The sequence below is a fragment of the Microcaecilia unicolor genome, chromosome 6 (genome assembly GCF_901765095.1).
Source record: "Microcaecilia unicolor chromosome 6, aMicUni1.1, whole genome shotgun sequence".
Taxonomy (NCBI): Eukaryota; Metazoa; Chordata; class Amphibia; order Gymnophiona; family Siphonopidae; genus Microcaecilia; species Microcaecilia unicolor.
In genome coordinates, this window is record NC_044036.1 from 299,553,295 (window position 1) to 299,574,239 (window position 20,945).

At 42.7% G+C, this 20,945-nt stretch overlaps 1 protein-coding gene across 1 annotated transcript in view; it reads left to right on the forward strand.

Moving 5' to 3' along the window:
• DNAH9 (dynein axonemal heavy chain 9) overlaps window positions 1-20,945 on the forward strand; it is a 408,742-nt gene that overhangs the window by 324,288 nt on the left and 63,509 nt on the right. The window contains exons 57-60 of the mRNA XM_030208005.1: window positions 5,082-5,222; window positions 9,950-10,120; window positions 14,857-14,979; window positions 18,594-18,787. Coding sequence (XP_030063865.1) covers window positions 5,082-5,222; window positions 9,950-10,120; window positions 14,857-14,979; window positions 18,594-18,787 — 629 coding nt within the window. The remainder of the gene's footprint in view (window positions 1-5,081; window positions 5,223-9,949; window positions 10,121-14,856; window positions 14,980-18,593; window positions 18,788-20,945) is intronic.

Sequence of the window (20,945 nt, forward strand, 5' to 3'; positions counted from 1 at the left end):
GAAATTTTGCTGGAAACCTGCACTTTGTGCTTCAGACTCTGACAGATTAAATTAATTTCTACATACTGAAAGTAGCAAGAACGCAAAGGAAAAGCAGAGTTTAAATGAAGAAACTAATATGCTAGACTCCTGCAGGCTTCTGGAGGCTTCAAGCGGGGAGGGGAAAGGTACTTATAAAATATATGTAATAGGACTGAGATCAATATTCCCTCATCACAAAAGCAAGAAGCAGCTACTAATGGCCTGCCAGGCAGGCACCTGATATTACAATAACTGAATGGGTAATTTATAAGCTTGATCCTAATTTCTTAGGTTTGACTTCTTGGAAAAGCAGGCCAGGCCAAGCCTTTTTGCTTAATCTGATGCCACTGGATGCTCCCACAGATCTTCAGGCCGTTTCTCCCTATCAGTCTAAAGACCCTGATAAGAAGAAACCTGAAAAAAGAAAATTAGACAGAAATTGTGATCAATTTTATAAAGGTTACCCAAATTTGGGCAATTAGGGGGTGATTCTGTATATGACGCCTAAAAAATTGGCACTGAAATCTGTGCCAAGTAAGCGTATTCCATAATCGTTTTAGTTGATATTTCAGTGGCTAAATCTGCGCGCATCTATTTATACCTATAAAAATGTGGCGTAAATGTGGCCATATTCTATAACTTGGTGCATAAATTTCAGAACGCCCATGAAACACCCATTTCCCCACTCATAACAATGTCTCTATTTGCCTGCACGCATTTGAAGTTTGGTGCACATCATTACAGAATATGCCTAAATTCTAATCAGTGCTAATTAGTGCTCATTATTACTTGTTAAGTGCTGTTATCGGCGCTCATTAGCTTGTTAAGATACTCGCATTGTTACTGAATCTGTGTTGATTTTGGCACGAATCTCTAGGCGCTCTATATAGAATCTGGGGGATAGGGAGTCCTTTTGCTAAGGTGCGCTAAAGAGTGGCCGGCGCTGTGATTAGCACGTGGGTTTGCCACATGCTCTGACCACTTTCTAGCATAGCTGAAAAATGGCCATGGTCTGCGTTTTTATAATGGCCACGTGCTAATTTCCCCATTAGCTCATGGTCATTATCACCAGGAGCCCTTCCCACCACCTATTTAGGTGGCAGTCAGGGCTCCCTTGCTACTTCTGTGCTAATCAGTTAACACACAGTAATATGCCTGTGCTACCTGATTAGCACAGGCATGCCTACTCTCCACCCCTAGAAATGCCTCCTGTGCTGGAAAATAAAAAATATTTTCCAGTGCGGGATTAGCATAAGCAGAATACTACTGCAGGATGCCTCAGTGAGTCCCACGGTAGTGCGTGGTGGGCCTATGTGGCTTAATAAAAGGACCTCTAAATGCAGGGTCCTGAGCGCAAATTTTATAACAGCATCTGGGTGCCCAGATTCCACTGTAGAATGAGTAGAGAGGTGTGGTAGCCGTGTTAGTCCACTTTTAAAGGTAATCAATAGAAATCAAACAAAATAAAACATGGAAAAGAAAATAAGATGATTCCTTTTTTATTGGACATAACTTAATACATTTCTTGATTAGCTTACTGACGTCAAACAGGGGCGGGCCCAGCAGGAGAAAGACGCGCCATCGAAGCTGGGCGAAGGCAGGCATCAGCTTTCTTCTTGCCCGTGCAGCGCCTTTCGGACAGAGGAGAGAGGCGCTGCACGGGCCCGGTAAGAGGGAGGGGGGCCCGATGGAGGAGGGGAATGGCGGCGACGACCCCAAAAGGGGGCGGGGCACAGGACGGAGGATGTCGGGAGGCGGAGCTGAGGTGAGAGAGTAGTGAGGAAGGGAGGGGGGCAGGGGCTGCTCGAATTTTGCTTTTTCGGGGTGGGGGGGAGCGGCGGAAAGTGGGGAGCAGCGGGGGGGGGGGGCAAGGCCGTCCGTACAGGACGCTCCTGATGAGCGCCCTTGCCCCCTCCCGACCCTTTTTTTTTATTTTTGTTTTGATTTGGGAGCCATGTGCTTGTGATTTGACTGTGTTTTGACTGTTTGTGGCATGCGCAGAGCAGCTAACATAACGCTTGGCTGCTCTGCGCATGATTTGGGGGCCGATTAACGATGTGTATTGTGATTCTTTGATACATTGTACGTTTCAATACCGATCTCAGCATGTGTGACTTTTTTTTTTGGTGCATTTTTCGTTATTTTAAAATCGTTAGGGACTTTAACGATTTAGATTTTTTTACGTTTGGTTGCTGCATCTGCCTCTAAGTCAGCACTTGTGCACCAATATTTAAGCACTAACACTGTATAAATGTTGCACTTTAGTATGTAACTTATAGTAGTAAATGTGGGACCTGTCTATGGTCCCCCACATGTACCCCCCCCCCCCCCCCCCCCGTTACAGTTATGCACTAAGGGGCCCTTTTACTAAAGCTCAGCATGCACTAACAGACATTAGCATGTGTTAAATGCCATGTAGCCCATAGATATAAAATAGGGCATGCAGCATTTAGCACACGCTATTGTCTGTCATCACGTGCTAAGCTTTAGTAAAAGGGTCCCTATGCTTGTAGAATACTGCTTAGCTCCCAATCGGCACATACATGCAAAAATCTTACATTCATACACTTAAGTATTACTATTCTATAATCCTTGTTCACAAACAGCGTTTTTATTAAACTGCTAAGATTATAGAATCAGACATAAAGGATTAGATTCTATATATGAAATATGCTTAGGCGTATTCTATAAAGTACACCTAAATTTAGGTATAGATTTTAGGAATGCCCACGATCCGCCCATTCCATGTCTATGCCCCTTTTTCAACTGTGCGATTTAGAATTTACACGCCTCACATTATAGAATATGATTAGACAGCTTTGCACGTAAATTCTAATTAATGCCAATTAGTGTAAAATGCTTAAGTGGCAATTATCAGCACTGATTGGCTTGTTAAGTAATTAAGTTGTGCGTGCAAATTCAGAATACGTCTGGATTTTCTTGTGCAACTTAAGTCACCCTACATAGAGTCCGGGGAAAAAGGCCAATATTCAGAGCAATTTAGGTGGGCAGGAGAAGCTCTCCTGTCCACTTAAATCACCTGTGGGTTTTCCCCCCCCCCCCCCCCCCCTCACAAATGTTTAGCTTCAAAGCTGTCCTAATTTGATCCACTTCACTGTGCAGGAGCTGGCACCTGCCTAACTTGTTTTCAACTTGTAAGAACCCCCGATCCCCCTCCTGGCCCCACAAAAGTCCCCCTTCTTACTACCCCTTTCGCTTCTGTCTCTAACGCCCTTACTAGGACCACCAGAGATACAGGTATGCTGGGATGAGCCTACTTAGATTTGGGGGGGGGGGGGTTGTGGGAGAAGAGGACTTTGAGTCTGGTGGGCTTTTTTGGGGATTAGGGGTTCTTACAAATGAAAAACAGGATATTCTACTGGGGCCCACATAACTGTTTTATATATATACTAGTAAAAAAGGCCCGTTTCTGCCGCTGATGAAATGGGCCCTAGCTGGCACCGGACTCCCTTCCCCCTCCCCTTATGCTTGTCTCCCTGGTGGTCTAGAGGTACCTGTTCTGTCGGGGCAGGAAAGAAAGAGCCCCCTCTTTCCTGCCTGTAGCGGTGCTGCTAGCTTCCTTGCTGCATCGTGTGGGAGTCCGGCTCTCGGAGTTTCAAAATGGCCGCCGAGAGTTGAAGTCTCGCGAGGCAGCTTCAACTCTCGGCGGCCATTTTGATTCGCCAAGAGCCGGACTCAGACACGATGCAGCCGGGCAGCTAGCAGCAGCACTCCGGGCAGGAAAGCGGGGGTTCCTTCGTTCCTGGCCGAGCGAACAGGTACCGCTAGACCACCAGGGATAGTGGCGTAAGGGGATGGGAGGTGACAGGGGGGAGGGAAGGTGATGAGGGGAAGAGTGTGGCCGATACCTTGAAAGGGGCGGGGCGATGTGTTGAAAGGGGTGGGGGTGATGGGCACGTCATTTGCGGCTGGGATTTGTTGGAAGGGGAGGAGTAGGGAAACACGCTGCGCGTGTTTCCCTACTGCTCCCCGTGCGTTGATTTGCCTTTTTTTCGTGTTCCGCCCTCGACATCATGACGTGTGACGCGAGGGCGGGGCATGCAGAGATGGTGAGTGTTGTGGCTTCACCACCATGAAGTTATGAACCTGTGTGTGAGTGCCTGCATTGACGTCAGTGTCCTCAGAACGTTGAGAGTGTGTTTTATTATAGTAGAAGATATATATCTTTGTTCTGGATTTAAAGGACTGGTAAATATAACTTTAGATCCAGGACAAAGGTATGCATATATATGTATAAAATGCTGGAGTCAGAGTCGCTACATTTTTACCGACTCCACCGAAAATTGTTTCCAGTTCCACAGCTCTGTCTGTAACATTCAAAACTGCTTCTGGGTGTTGAATGTTCCACTGAAACACCAGCAGCTAGTAGGGCTTAGACTTCAAACTAGTCCTGGCTTTTTGGTTCACGTCCTTTCACGTGTAATTTGGTATGTGTAATGTGCCACAGTGCATTGGAATTTGGAGGTTCAACAGTTCAGAAAAGCTAAACATCTCCTTCCAAAAACTGGTCAATTTATTCTTCGATGCTGTTATGCACAGATATGCTTTCTCAAGGGGTGAAACACCAGCAAGTAGGGAGAGTTTAAAGATAGCCTCTGAGGCTAAGTTGTGTTTCTGAGCTTTAATATTAAAATAAAGTTCACGTTTCGATAGGCTCTTTGGCAGTGATCGTGGGGATCTCCTTTTGTTGGTAGTTTTATTTTCAAACTGGTACCGGTACTGTGACAGGAGAGGCTGCTTCTGCCTTCTTAACAACTAGCAGTATGATTGCAGTGAATTAACCTTGCTATATCCAGTTCCTCCTAGGGCTTGTCCTCATGACTGTGCTGAGATTTCAGATGATGGACCTTCATCTGGGCAGCAGAATGAGCCTTTTTTTTTTTTTTCTTGTGCTGTGCTTTCAGAAATAGATGTTATTTTTATTTTTTTTAATTTGTAGAAGAAGTTTATTGAGAAGTCAGTACATCTTTGTTACTTTTTTACGTTTAAAGCAAATGGGGGATTTATTGTCTATTTTTGTAATCTTTCTTTGCTGACAGGTACAAGAGGCCAAGGTGACAGAGGCAAAGATCAATGAGGCACGAGAGCACTACAGGCCAGCCGCAGCACGCGCCTCCCTACTGTACTTCATAATGAATGACCTCAATAAAATTCACCCCATGTACCAGTTCTCTCTGAAGGTAGTGTCACACTTTCTCAGACTCCGCTTGCTGATAGTAAACACCTCCTCCTCCTCCTCTTCCACCCCCGTATTCTGTTAGGTAGATGAATGGCTTCAATAAAAAGTATCAGGTTTTAATAGACATTTATTGGTATTTTGACTGAGTTTTAATTTCCAGTGGAAAGTAGATTTAACCTGGCGCTTGCTATCACTACTCTTGTTTGAAAGTCAGTTAGTGGTGTAATTTACAGCTTCATAAACTTGGCAATGAATGGCTCCCCCAGGTGCAGAGCAATAATAGCTTTATTTTATAAAAGGACTATATATAAAAGGTGAGAGAATGTGTTTATTTATTTATGGTTCATTTCTACCCCACATTTTCCCACAAATGCAGGCACAATGTGGCTTCCATGAATTACAAAAGTTAAAAGACACAACACATGAAGTTTACAGTAGAAAAGGATAATGCGCTAGCAGCGATTAGGAAGGCTAAACAGCAGAGTTACTAATGGGATACACTTTTTCAAAAAGATACGTTTTCAGCAGCTTCTTGAAAAGATGGTGGTCAGCTTGCGTTTTCAGGAACAGGGGAAGAGCATTCCAAGTCTTCGGGCTGGAGTAGTGGAAAGTAAAGGCAAATAGAAGCTTGTATTTAACACCCCTGCAAGATGGGTAATGTAGTTGTAAAAAGGTATGGGCTGTAGTGATGGCATTTCTAGGTGGGAGATCTATTAGAGGAATCATGTATTCCGGAGCTAATCCGTAAATTATTTTATGTGTCAATGTGATTCGTTCTCTCACAGGTAGCCAGTGTAGTTGTTTACACTACATTCTCTCTCCCTCTCTCTCTCTCTTAGCTTCCATCATACTGTCTCTGCCTTGTAGCCTTGTTCCATCTTCTCAAGGTCTTCCTGTGCCTTGTGGCTGCAATTGGCTCCCTTCTGTGTCTTAGCTTTCATAAGCTTCTCTCTAATTCATAGCTGTATAGGTCTGTTGTAGATGGCTCCCATGGATCTTCCTCTGACTTGCGGTTGCTAGAGGCCTCCATCTGTATTGCAGAAGAAGGCATAGAAGCACCATTGTCATAGTGGCTCCTTTTTTAGAGCAGACATCTTATTAAGTTTATGATAAAACACAATGAGTCCTGGGTAGGACGGTTCTTCGTTATCAGTGCTCTCCATGGCATTATGTTAGCTCACATATTTCCTCTATCAGAGTGTCACTTTCCAGGAAATGCCCTTTTTTGATTTTGGGCCCTGGGCATGGGCCTAATTAACCTATGTCTTACTGCTACCCTACTTCATTGCTCCATTCAGCCATGTTTTGCATTATTTTTACCTTTTTTAATGCCTGGAATATATTTTATCTTGCCTTACAGAATGGTATTTTTAAATAATGTTCACACCTATTCCAAAATTTCAACTCTGGCAACTGCTCCTTTTAATTTTTCTAAATGATGTTCTCATTTTATCATTGTTTCCCTTTTTAAAATTAAACACTGGAGCAGTGGTTTTCTTTAGTGTTCTCCTTCCAGTGATTATAACAAATTTGATCTTGTCATGATAACTATTGACAAGTGGCCAATATACTAACTTACGAAATTTTCTTACAAGCAGGAGTTTGTACAGAAAAATACACAAAAACACCCCCAAACAATAACATTTTCAAGGTTTTGTTTATTTCCCACACAAGTATTGTGAAAATATTACAATTTTTGCTGTAGTAATAAGATGGTGTATTCTTGAGTGCTACAGTTCACTTTCAATTTACCCACACTAACTCATGACTAATCTGGTGGTGTTACAACATGACTTTGAGGATTTTGCTGATCATAGCAACTGGAATAATCTGAAAATCCTGGAGCTTCCCAAGGGTTACCAGTTTGGAGAAATGAAAGAGTGTACTTGGAGTAGTTGCATACTTTAAAACATCAGAAATGTCACTGACCAGTTGTATTCAACATTTAGCGCTATCTTTGCATTGCCAGATCTAAAGCACCTTTGCTGCACACAGGCAGGAAGATTTTAATAGTAGCAGACTTGGCTAAAACCACCACATTTCATCAGAAGCAATTTTTGGCATCTTGACCCTGTCTAAAGGCTTTCCGATCTCAGTATTATTAGGAAAGGTATGGAAAACAGATGTGAGGATGTTATAATGCCGTTATATCGCTCCATGGTGCGATCGCACCTTGAGTATTGTGTTCAATTCTGGTTGCCGCATCTCAAGAAAGATATAGTGCAACTGGAAAAGGTGCAGCGAAGGGCGACTAAAATGATAGCGGGGATGGGATGACTTCCCTATGAAGACAGACTAAGGAGGCTAGGGCTTTTCAGCTTGGAGAAGAGACGGCTGAGGGGAGACATGATAGAGGTATATAAAATAATGAGTGGAGTGGAACAGGTGGATGTGAAGCGTCTGTTCACGCTTTCCAAAAATACTAGGACTAGGGGGTATGCGATGAAACTACAGTGTAGTATATTTAAAACAAATCGGAGAAAATCTTTCTTCACCCAACGCGTAATTAAACTCTGGAATTCATTGCTGGAGAACGTAGTGAAGGCAGTTAGCTTGGCAGAGTTTAAAAAGGGGTTAGACGGTTTCCTAAAGGACAAGTCCATAAACCGCTACTAAATGGACTTGGGAAAAATCCACAATTCCAGGAATAACATGTATAGAATGTTTGTACGTTTGGGAAGCTTGCCAGGTGCCCTTGGCCTGGATTGGCCGCTGTCGTGGATAGGATGCTGGGCTCGATGGACCCTTGGTCTTTTCCCAGTGTGGCATTACTTATGTACAGTTTGACTTTCTCTACCCTGCAAGGATACAGGTTATCTAGATCAATATCAATACAACTTATGACTAGCTTTCAGGTCTTCTTACATTTTTGGATTTAGTTGGTTGTCCCTGTCCAGACACTCTGACATGAAGGGCTTATTCACCCACTACAAGATGTTTGGTGTCCTAATTAAATTGGTTCTATGTGGTGCCTGAGCATACGGGTTTGGGCATCTGGTTTGTGCTGTTGTCTTATTGTGTGAGATTATTCTGTGCTAGTCTTGTTACTTTGAGTTATTCATATTTAATGTGAATAGTGGGTGGGGTGGGTGCATGTGTTGGTTGTTTTAGGGCTGAGGGATGTGTGAGAATATTGTTTTTCTCCTTCCTGTATTTGGTATTGCACTGAGCTCTTTTTCTTCTACCGTCTTCTTTTCTTTTCTTCCGATTGGTTGTTACTTGATTTTGTGGATGACTCCATTCTGTTTGGACCAGGAACTCAAACGTTGCATGTTGCTGTTTTATACCATGCGCTGTTTGCTACTGTGCAGTCGTGATATTATGTTAATAATTACTTTGTTTAACATCTAAGCCCAGTGATTGGTAAGCATTACATCAGCCCTTAGGCTTAATGGCTAATACTTTAAATTTGTGTCCCTTAATGTGAAGGGACTAAATTACACTATTAAGAGATCCAAGATTTCATCTTACCTTAAAAATGTCAGGTTGATGTAATGTTTATACAGGAAATGTGCCTTTCTCTTTCTAATCCTTTTCTGTTTAAGGCGGGTTGGATTGAGGCAAGAGCTTTTTCTGATTTGGACAGGTAAAGGAATGGAGAGGCTATCTTGTTGTGTGCCTCATTATATTATCAGATTGTTTGGCAACCTGCTGTATCTCTAAGTAGGTGTCTGTTTGTACACATGTCCCTAGCAAAACAGAAGCTATTTCTATTTTGCATCTATGCTCCAAACTCAGATGATCCTTCTTTATTTTTTTTTACAAAATAACTAACCGCATTACAGAATTTACTGATCCACTATAATACTTGGTGGCAACTTCCTCAAGAACTGTTTTATACAAACGTTAAGGTACAGTGAGAGACACTGTGTTTGTGACTGATGACTCATGGTGACCTTGCCTTTACTCCTTATTCCTTCTATCCCCCCCCCCCCCTCCCTTGGCATTGCTGTGGCATAAGAAGCCAGGGCAAGTTCTAAATGGACAAAAAGCCCAAGAGAAGTTGTTGATTGTGTAAGTGCTGAGTGATTTCCTTTTGATACACCCCTTATTTCATATTTGTTTCACCTCTGCTGTAGAAATTGTCAAAAGAAATGTTTTTTTTTCACCATTATTCAGTTGTTGGCTTAGCTTGCAATGTGTCCTGACTGCCATTAATACCTTTGTGAAAGCGTTATCCCCCCGGATTCTATATAGTGCGCTTAGATTTAGGCGCTGAAATTGGCACAGATTGTATAACTGTGTGTAACTTAATTGGCTTAACAAGCTAATGAGCACTGATAACAGCGTTTAACAAGCAATAATGAGCACTAATTGGCACTAATTAGAATTTAGGCGCACAACTCACTAAGCGTATTCTGTGATGATGTGCGCCGAACTTCTAATGCGTGGAGGCAAAAAGGGGTGTGTTTATGGTTGGGGGAAATGGGCGTTTCATGGGCATTCTGAAATTTAGGCTCCTAGTTATATAATATGTCCCAGTGCGCCTAAATCTACGCGCTGAGATTTACACCAGGTTTTTGTTGACGTAAATGAATGCGGGCAGATATCGGCGCTGAAATATCAACTAAGCATATTCTATAATCGGCGCCTAAAACTAGGTGCCGATTACAGAATATGCTTCGTCAGCACTGATTTAGGCGCCATATATAGAATCTCCTCCTATATGTATAACTAAATACCATGCATCTTGTTGTGACTTGTCCCTTTCTTTTGCTGCTTCTCCAGGCATTCAGTGTGGTGTTCCAGCAGGCAGTGCAGAGAGCTGCTTCTGATGAGGTCCTTAAGCAACGCGTAATGAATCTGATTGACAGTATCTCCTTCTCCGTCTTCCAGTACACCACGAGGGGGCTCTTCGAATGTGATAAACTCACCTACACGGCCCAAGTAGCTTTCCAGGTAAATAGCACAATTGGTTTCACATATCACAGGACACATTCGTGGCTTTTTAAAAAAATTTTCCATTTATTTATGAAGACTGGGAAGAGTTAGACACTGTTTTGATCTAGTACAATTTAAAATGATTGTTCAGGCTATGATTCTGAGTCAGCTCGATGACTGTAAAGTACTTTTTGTGAGCTCTACTCAGATACTTCTTAAAAGGCTACAGATATTGAAGCATATGGCGATTAGAGTAGTTAATTCAGTGTTCCCAATCTTTTAGCCAGTTTATAATAAACCATAGGACATTGCCTCCTATTCCATGAGTTTTTCATTTCTTAATGAGTCTGTCATGAAAGACTTTGCTGATGCCTGCACCCCTAGCATTAGATATGCACTACTCACTCCTCCCCCCCTCCCCAATGTGGATAAAAGTGAGCTTTTTGGTGTAGAGATGTTTTTATTTTCAGAAGGCATTTGACAAATTACTGGCAATTATATTTCTACCACGCATTAGTGTCCCTTAGGTAAAACCACTACTTGGTAACCCTACCATGGCTTTAACATCTCTTAGGAGTTTACCAGTTTCAGTTGAACGACTTGGTGGATATATGATCCTGTTCTTGATTTTGGGCCTTGGACATGTGTCTAATTAATCTATGCCCTGTCCTTGCCCTACTTTTATCTCTCTATTAAACCATGCTGACAGTACTTTTGTATTCTTTTTACCCATTTTTAATGCTTGGAAACGTTTTATTTGGGCTTCCAAAATGGTATTTTACAATAATGTCCACAGCTATTCCAAAATTGTGACTCTGACAACTACTTTTTTAAATTTTTCTAAATGAATCCTCATTTTATCATAGTTTCCGTTTTAAACATTAAATACTGGAACAGTAGTTTTCTTTATAGTGTCCTCTCTCATTGTGATCACTGTTGCCAAGTGGCCTCACCACTGTAACTCTTCATATCAGGTCTGTTCCATTATGGACAATATCTAAATAATTTCCCTTCTCGTTGGTTCTAGGACCTGCCTTCATGAAGCAGTGATACCTCCCTAGCTGGTCCCATTGAGAAATTTGCCAAGTCAATATTAGGCAATTTGAAATCTGTCAAAACCACAGTAGACACAAAGGACCCCTTTTACAAAGCGGTGGTAAGCCCAATGAGGGCTTACTGCTCACTAAAAATGAAGCACGCAGCACTGCCCAATTACTACTGGGTAAGCCCCCAGTACTACAAAAATACAACATTTTTTGTGCACTGGGGTAGGAACTAACGCTGGACTCATGTGGTAGTTCTGAATTGGCGTGCGGCAAACTCTTTGTAAAAGGGCTCCTAAAAGTTAGTTTTTAACCAGTTATCCTCTTTTGCACCTTTTTCTGTTGCTTGCTTTCTTCCTTCCTTTTCAATGCAGAACATAGATGAATGCTTTTACATCTGCTGCAGGCATAACCCAAAGCATAGATGTATGTTTGTTTGTATCAGAGGTATATTATGTGTCTTTTCTGTTTGGTTTAAGTACATAAGTATTGCCACACTGGGACAGACCAAAGGTCCATCAAGCCCAGCATTCTGTTTCCAACAGTGGCCAATCCAGGTCACAAGTACCTGGCAAGATCCTGAAAAAGTTCAATACATTTTATGCTGCTTATCCCAGAAATAAGCAGTGGATTTTCCTCAAGTCAATTTAATAATGGGCTGTGGACTTTTCCTTTAGGAAACCATCCAGACCTTTTTTAAGCCCCGCTAAGCTAACCACCTTTACCACATTCTCTGGCAACGAATTCCAGAGTTTAATTACACGTTGAGTGAAGAAAATGTTTATCTGATTCGTATTAAATTTACTACTTTGTAGCTTCATCGCATGCCCCCTAGTCCTAGTATTTTTGGAAAGAGTAAACGAACGATTCACATCTACCCGTTCCAGTCCACTCATTATTTTATAGACCTCTTATCATATCTCCCCTCAGCCGTATTTATTCCAAGCTGAAGAGGCCTAGATGCTTCATGCTTTCCTCATAGGGAAGTCTTCCCATCCCCTTTATCATTTACAATGTTGTAATGCATTTTTATGTTTGTAGTAATAATTTAATCTTGAATTAATGTTTTTTCTAAAAATGATCTATGTATTTACAAAAGGATCCTTTTACTAAGCTGCACTAATAATTAGAGGGGCCCTTTTACAAAGCGGTGGTAAGCCCAATGGGGAAGTACCGTATGCTAATCTGCCCCGGCATGCGCCATTTGCTACACTAGGGAAAATAACTGGCTGTTTTCTAGTGCTGCGCTAACCTGGTGGTAATCAGGCACGGGAGCCCTTATGAGTTGCGGTAAGTGCTCCCCATGCCATGTCTACATGGTAAGAGCAATTTTACCACAATGACATGGCTATTTTCAGACATTTTTACCTGTTGCAGTAAAAAGAGCTGCGGCGAGTGGCAAAATTGCCCCCCCCCCCCCCCCCCCCCGCTGCTTGCGCAAGGCCATTTTTACCACAGCTTAATAAAAGGACCCCATAGTGCACTAAATGATGCACAGCCCATGGTATACCTATGGACTACATGGTACTTAGGACCTATTTTACTAAACCGCACTAACGATTCCTGGCGCACCAATGCTGACAAAGCCCAGTCACTTTGAATGAGCTTTGTCAGCATTGCCGCATGGGAATCACTAGCATGCTTTGGTAAAAGAGGCCCTTAATGCACAGTAATTTGTTAGTATATGCTAAATCCATTAGAACACCTTAGTAAAAGGACCCCATAGATTAATAATCTAATATAATAATTTGCACCTCCAACATTCTGAAGCTGACTCCGTGGCAGTGAAGCCGTGAAGCCCTGTAGTGTTCGTAGGCTTTGTAATCGCTCCACCCATGGTAACGTGACGTCAGAAGAAGGGACCAACCACAGGAAAGAAAGCAGTTTCCCCTTGTTTAAAACGAACTCTTCTACCACTCTAACATACAGAGACGCTTGGGTATAAAAACACAGACACACAGCCGACCCCAGTCTCTCTGGGCCTCTCCCCCGCAGCTCCCTTGCCCTCCGGACACCACTTTTAACAGCTCCCCCGCTGGCTCCGCCCTACACTCGAAAACCAACTCCCGGCCAGGAAGAAAGACAAAAGTGGCGAAAATGCACCTACCTCTCAGCACCACTCATACAGCTGCCCTCAGCCCTGCCCCCTGCACATTACATCACTCGCTACAGAGCCCTGCTTCACGCCACACAGCCACTCACAGCAAGCCAGCAACCAAAAACCTGTGAGTGAGGAAGCTTAACTGTAGCGTCTGCTCTGCTCTACGGTAAGATTTCGGGTGATGCTGACAGACAGAGGAAGGAGGAGTAGGCTGGAACTCGAAGGGGAGGAGGGGGGAGGGGTGCCCTGGAACTCAGCAGACAGGGAGGGAGGCAGGTAGGGGGGCATGGAACTCGGAGGGAGGGAGGGAGGGGTACCCTGCAACTCGGAGGACAGGGAGGGAGGCAGGTAGGGGGGCAATGAGATTACCTTGCTAGAGCCCGTTTCATTTCTAACAGAAATGGGCCTTTTTCTCTAGTAACTATATAAAAACAAGAAGTTGAATTTTTCAATGGGTTACTATTCAGATGGGTTATTTTTCCACAAGTTGTGCTTTTTAGCACAGGGTCCCATTTTATGAAATGATACCCTGTGCTAATATAGCACAACTTGTGATAAAATAACCTTTCTTAATGGTAGCTCACATTAATAACATCCCTCCCTCCCCCCCTCCCCCAATCCGAAGCCTGTGTTGATACCTCCCCTCTGAATCTGTAAAGCTGTCACTTCAGTTTACATGAGATGACAGCTGTCCTGATTCAGTGGTGAGAACACTACATAAAAACCAGAATAATTTATTTGATGAAATAGATGGCATCTGCCTATAAAAAACTATGTATCAGGCATTTTTCCAGCTTTTCTGAAATATGATAGATTTCTGAGCTGTGTTGTTTTAAAACATAGACTGTGAATATTTTTGTTCACTAAGATCAACAAACAACTTTCTTGTGGAAATTTTTTTAGAGTCCTGGTGGCAGAGGTCAATACAGTCTTCTGACCCCTCTGGGGACATCAGACTTGGATGCTGAAAACATTGGGAGGATTAAACCTCTTCCATTAAAAAAATGAGCTGGGGACCAGGAAACCACTTTCCCAATCTAGCCTTGCTTCTGATACTGACATGCTTTATGACCCTTGGAAATTAATTTTATCACCTTAGGTACTTAGAGATTGTCAGCTCTTTGGAATAGGGACTTTTATGTAATTTGGTTTGAAATCCAATATGCAGATAACTTTATAAATGCTTTTTATTTAAAATATTTTATAATCTGCCCATCCACTTCAATCAGATTACAATCACAGAAACATTCCTGGCTTTGGAACACCAATACAGAGTTTTTCTTATTATGATAAACTGTAGAGGTTCTTTTTGGAATGTTGTGGAAACAGGTTTCATCTTTGTTTTTGGAATGTTGTGAATACAGGCCTTACTTTTTAAACTGTGAATAAAGAATGTGATGACCCACAAAAACAAAGTGTTTGGACCTGAAGGGTGATTGGCCCAAGATACTGCAGGTTTAGGTGATCAATTAGGCTGTTTGTATATGGGACAGGGGAAGTTGTATGATGTTTGAGCATTTAGGTGTTCAGTTATTCTAAATAAAGAAAGGAAGTAGCCCCTTAAACCACACTGTGAGCACTGGGATGAGTAACATTTTTTTATGTTGCAGATACTTCTGATGAGCAAAGAAATTAGCACAGTGGAGCTCGACTTCCTCCTCCGGTATCCAGCACTACCTGGGGTTACAACACCTGTTGATTTTCTCTCCAATCAGTCCTGGGGTGGCATCAAGGTAAAGCTCCTATGATCTAATGGCAGTGCTTTCCACTTCTCGTTGCTGACATATTCATTGTTCCTGAGTAGAGCTAGAAGTAGGGTTACCATATTTTGTCCCCCAAAAAGGACACATGCCCCGCTCCCACCACACACCCTGCCCCCTTTCACACCCTGCCCACTTTCACACCATCGCTCCACCCCTGTCACACCCTCGCTCCACCCCCTGTCACATTTCCCCTCCCCCCTGTCACATTTTCCCCTCCCCCTGTCACATACCCTGTTGCCCCCCCCCCCCCTCCCTGTCACCCCCCCTCCCCTTACCTTACTACTGCCCTGGTGGTCTAGTGACCTTTTCGGGGCAGGAAAGAGCCCCCTCTTTCCTGCCCAGAGCGCTGCCCTGCATACATCCTTCCTGTTGGTGATCCTCAGCGCCGATTCAAAATGGCTGCCGAGAATTGAAGTCTCATGAGGTCACTTCGGAACCGAGGATCACCAACAGGAAGGATGCATGCAGGGCAGCGCTCCGGGCAGGAAACAGGGGGCTCTTTCCTGCCCCGAAGACAGAAGAGGTCACTTGACTACCAGGGCACTAGTAAGTAAGGGGAGGGGAGGCTAGCAATCTGCCCATTTGTCCGGATTTCTGGACAAACGGGCAGGCTGGCACGGCCCACCCACCAGCCTGCCCGTTTGTTCAGGAATCCGGACAAATGGGCAGATTGGCAAAACCCGCCCGGTTGCCCGGACATGCCCGGGTAAATCCAGACATATGGTAACCCTAGCTAGAAGGGTAAGTAGATAGCAAATTGTCAAAAAGATTGGGGTTGCTAACACAGCACAAATTATAGCTCCCTGGACCCAATAAAAGAACTGGCTCAATATAGGGGATGCTTGGCACCCATGAAAGAGTAATCTGTCAGTCTAAATTCTTCCTATCTGTACATGCTCCAGCAGGGGTCATCCACAGTGCTGATCATTACTTCTCTGTAGAATGTCATAAAGAGGAGCATTTTCAATATGACGTCTAAGTCCGACTTTGGATGTTTTGCAAAAAACGTCCAAAATCTGAATAGGAAAGAAGTTCATTTTCAAAAAAGAAAAACGTCTTATCTTTTTTTTCAAAAATACTGTTTTGAGCAAGGTTTTGTGATTTGGATGTTTTGCTTTTTGGTCCATTTTCAGGAAACAAAAATGTCCAAGTGCAAAGCAAAACGCCATTAGGATGTAGGAGCAGCCAACAATTTTAGTAGACTGGTCCCCCTCACATCACAGGAAAGCAACAGGGCATATAGGGGGCACTTTTGTGGACTTCATAAAATGCTCCCAGGTACACATTTCACCATTGCTTCCTCACCTTGTCTTCTGAGTCCCCCCAAACCCACCCAGAACCTATTACCCCCAACTGTACAACACTACCATAACCCTTACGAGTGAAGGGGGCACCTATATGTGGGTACAGTGGGTTTCTGGTGAGCTTTGGAGGGCTCACAGTTTCCTCCACAAGTGTAACAGGCGGGAGGAAGTAGAAGCCAGAAGCCTGGGTCCACCTGTCTGCAGTGCACTGCACCACTACTAGACTACTCCAGGGACCTTCATGCTGTTCTAATGGGCCTGAGTATAACATATGAGGCTGGCATAGAGGCTGGCAATTAATGTTTTTAATCACATTTTTGGGGGGTGGGGGGGGGGGGAGGGGGTTAGTGACCACTGAGTGTGTAAAGGGAGGTCATTTCTGATTCCCACCAGTGGTCATATAGGGCACTTTTATATGCTTTATTCATTATAAAACATGTCTAACTCAAAATGTCCTAGTTTTAGTCCTGGACTGTTTTGTTTTGTTCCATTATGGCTTAAAAACGTCCTAGTGGTTCTCAGGCCACTGCACTAACCATTAGGCTACTCCTCCGCTCCATAATCAGTGATTTGCAACTGCTGTTGAGTACATTAATTTTTTTACGTGCTAGTTTTGAGCATCACTCTACAGGAGGGTTTAGAGGAGGCTGCTCCCTTAAACCTCCATTATCCCCCTCCTAAATCAATTGTACTGAATGATCGTGGGCTCTGTACTTGGGAGCCAATCTCTCTGTCCATTGCTAGGCCATTGGGTTCACAGTGGTTAAAAGAATATCTGCTCCTTAGAGGGTCACTCATACCATTTGTGCTGTGCCCACTTTTCTTAACTGCATTCCATCTGGTGTCTGAGGCCTACAGGTATCCACTTCCCAGGTACTGGCCATAATGCTTCAACTTTCACAGAGCTAGCCTCCCCCTGTACTCTTCAGATTCAATTTCATCCAGCATAACGTTTTATTAGTTTTTTAGGTTTTATCAAATTCCAATAGCTACAAATACATTTGAAATACAATTAGGTTTTTGTCAAAGGCTATGCTGCTATTAGGTTAATTCATCTTGGTTTTTCATTCTATGTATTCTGAGTGTAATTCTCCCTTCCTCTAGTTAGGAAGACAACATTTGGAAGTAGTTTCTTCAGATTCATGAAAGGTTATTTTAGACTTCAATAGTAAAAAGAATTATATGCAGTAATGCAGTTTGATCATTTGTTGTTAATTAGAAGATGATATTAACAGCCAAACATGCTTCATGTTGCAAAAGTCTAGAAAATGAAGAAGATGGTAAATTATCAAGGCACTTAATGTTTTAATGGAGACAGAAGACTTTACTGCTGTATGTCTAGTACAGTGTTTCAAATTACAAGGCCACACATCTGGTACAGGGTGTCTTATATTATACTAATGTGTGTCTGGTACAGTGTATCATTTTAAAAGACCATGGGGCAGATATTCAGCCAGCGGGAGGCAGCCCGCATTACTGCCCTGGTCGGTGCTGACCCCAGATATTGTATGTCAGGCTGTTTCTGGTGACCGGCATTGAATATCCGGTTTCATTTTGGGCCGATATTCTGCACTAACTGGTTAAGCTCGTAGTGGTTAAAGACAGGACTTCACTGCTTCAATTTACCTATTTCCCCGGTAGACTCCTTCCTGTATCTTGGCATCATTATTGTTTCCAAACTCTCCTTTGATAAACAAATTTCACAAGTTGTGAAGAAAGGCTTCTTTAGTTTGCGGCACTTACATTCTATCAGGCATTGTCTTGATTTTTCCTTATTACATATTTTAATTCATGTTTTCATCACATTTCACCTAGACTATTGTATTCTGTATGTATTGCCCAGATGCTGGAAGCATATCTTATATATAGACTCACATTAAGGTATTTTGGAATGGGGTCATATCTTTTCTTGTCTGTTGGTATTTAATTTCATTGCAGTTTTGCCTTAGTTGTTTTAATAAGTTGATTGTCCCATTGAATATGCTTACATGCTGTACGTAGAAAAGATGAACAAATTAAAGGTAACACTTTTTAGTGGGGCTAACAACACATTTGTGCCTAGATTTTGAGAGTTGAACTCAGCAAATCAGAATATATAAATCATAAATGTATTGTGTTAGTCAAGTAAAACTGTGTGACCCAATTCTCTTCCATGCTGAAATGTTATGACATATCAGAAACTATTCTTCCTTTTCTCAGCAGTTCCTCATGGTCCTGTGGGGTCCTGGAAGCACATTATTCATTATCTATTTGTAAGATGCTTCTCTTTCCATTTCCCAGGCTCTCTCCTCCATGGATGAATTCAAGAACCTGGATCGAGACATCGAGGGTTCTGCAAAACGCTGGAAAAAATTTGTGGAATCAGAATGTCCAGAAAAAGAGAAGTTCCCCCAAGAATGGAAGAACAAAACAGCTCTGCAGCGCCTATGTATGATGCGTTGTCTGAGGCCTGATCGCATGACATACGCAGTGCGGTAAGTGCGATTCACAGAAACCTATCTCAGAGCTGCCAAGGGGCCATCTTTTTTAGCGGGAGATTTAGGGCATGCTCCCACTCCACCCATTGCTCTTTCCAGACCTGCCCACAGCTCCACCCCTAACTCACTTCGCTGACATGGCACCAGCAGTCGCCTCCCCTTCCTACAGTAACAGACGATGCCTGAATACAACGTCATCTCCTGCTGTTGCAGGACCAGTCCCACAGCTCTTATCATGGGACTGATCCTTCGGCAGCAGGAGATGAGGCTTCATTAAGGTATCCTGCTGTAGCTGGAAGGGGAAGCTGCTCAATGGGAGATCCCAGTTCACCAGCAATTATTAAGATGTGGTAAAAGAAGTACTTTTACTGCATCTTGAATCATCAAGAGAGTCACCAACCTGTGGTATTTCAGTATTGCAGATTGCTGACCCCCCCATGACAATTGAATAATGTTGCTTGCAAGCCACCTCACAAGCAATATTCTTCTAGCAGCCTGGGAGAATTGGGCCTCAAAGGTGTGGCCTGATGCTCTCTTGCTGCAGCTTAAAAAGGCCATTCGGAGTTGTCAACCCCACCCCCCTGATTATCACCCCCCACTTGATGTAAAATCTTCCCCCGTGATCAGACTCCTGGCCTCCCTGATCCAAAGCTCCCACCCCCAGAAGTCTATCAGTCAATACCCGATGGTCCAGTGAGTCCCTTGGCATGAGCAATTCCCAGTTGTTCCTGCATTACTGGCGCAGTTTCCCAAACTGGCACCTCTTGTGGTATTCTCACACTACTACTCTAGGGGTCAAGTTTCTGTAAAAGTAGAGGTTATTTTACAGGCTATACTGTAGATTGTGGAGTGCACTGGGTGCACATTGTAAGCTGTGGTACAGATTTACATACTAATTAGCTGCTGTACGTGCATTTGCAAAACCTCATACACAACAATTTTCACCTACATATGCACCAAAAACTGGAACTCCGTCCCAAGAGACCTAAAATACAAGAATAACTACCTACAATTCAGAATACACCTGAGAATACCACTTCTACAACACAGCCTACCCTCCTGACGATCCCACAACCACGCAGCCACTCAGAGAACACCCCTACAATCATGAACGTCAAAACGAACAAAAAGAGGAATGGAAAAATAGAAAGAAGTGAAACTGGTCCTGACACAATCACATCGCAAGACTAGGAACACTTAATCCCCCAAAGGAAACACACCTCATTCCTTCCTTCTATGCCTTAGAACCTGCTAACTGCTATTCTCTTTAATATATCTACCACTAGGAAGGAATATGTGGGGTACAAATGCAATAAATAAATAACTGGCCAAGTACTCAACTGGCTTCGAGGATTTTTAACATTGTGATCATATAGGGTCAAGATGAGGGAGTGTTTGTTGGATACTTACTACTACTACTACTATTTAGCATTTATATAGCGCTACAAAGCGTACGCAGCGCTACTTGGCGAAATCCTTGTGGGGTGCCCCATGGTTAATCACTATCCCCAATAATATTTAATATGTTTTTTATAGTCATCAGAATGTGAGGAACAAAGATTTTTGACATATAGTTATGTTGATGATATCACAATTTTGATCCCCTATAATTATTCTCTAAATCTACAGTTTTTATGAATCCAAAGAGGTATCAAGATAGTAGAAACAAGGATGTTAGAACATAAGTTAAAACTGAATACTGAAAAAATGAACTTTACATTTCTTGCTAGTAAACCAGATCCTAATTGCTCAGTTATTACTATAAATCAAACAGAGTATAAAGTTTTTTCAGTTAGAAAAGTTTTAGAAATCTATTTGGATCAAACACTTTCTCTAGAAACGCACATTCAGTTTTTAATTAGAAAAACTTTTTTGTTAATGAGGAAACTTTGTCAAATTCGTAAATTTTTTACAGAGGAACAATTTTGGCTACTTGTGCAAGCCTTACTACTTAGTCATTTAGACTATTGTAGTAGTATGTATTTGAGTTGTACTAAGCAATTGTTAATAAAAAGAAAAAAAATTCAGACCATACAGAGTACCTCACTTCAATCGATCTTTTCTTTGAAGAAGTCTGATCGAATCTTCCAGTTCTATGAGAAACTTCATTGTCTCCCTATAGAAGCCAGGGTCTTGTTCAGATTTTCATGTTTCC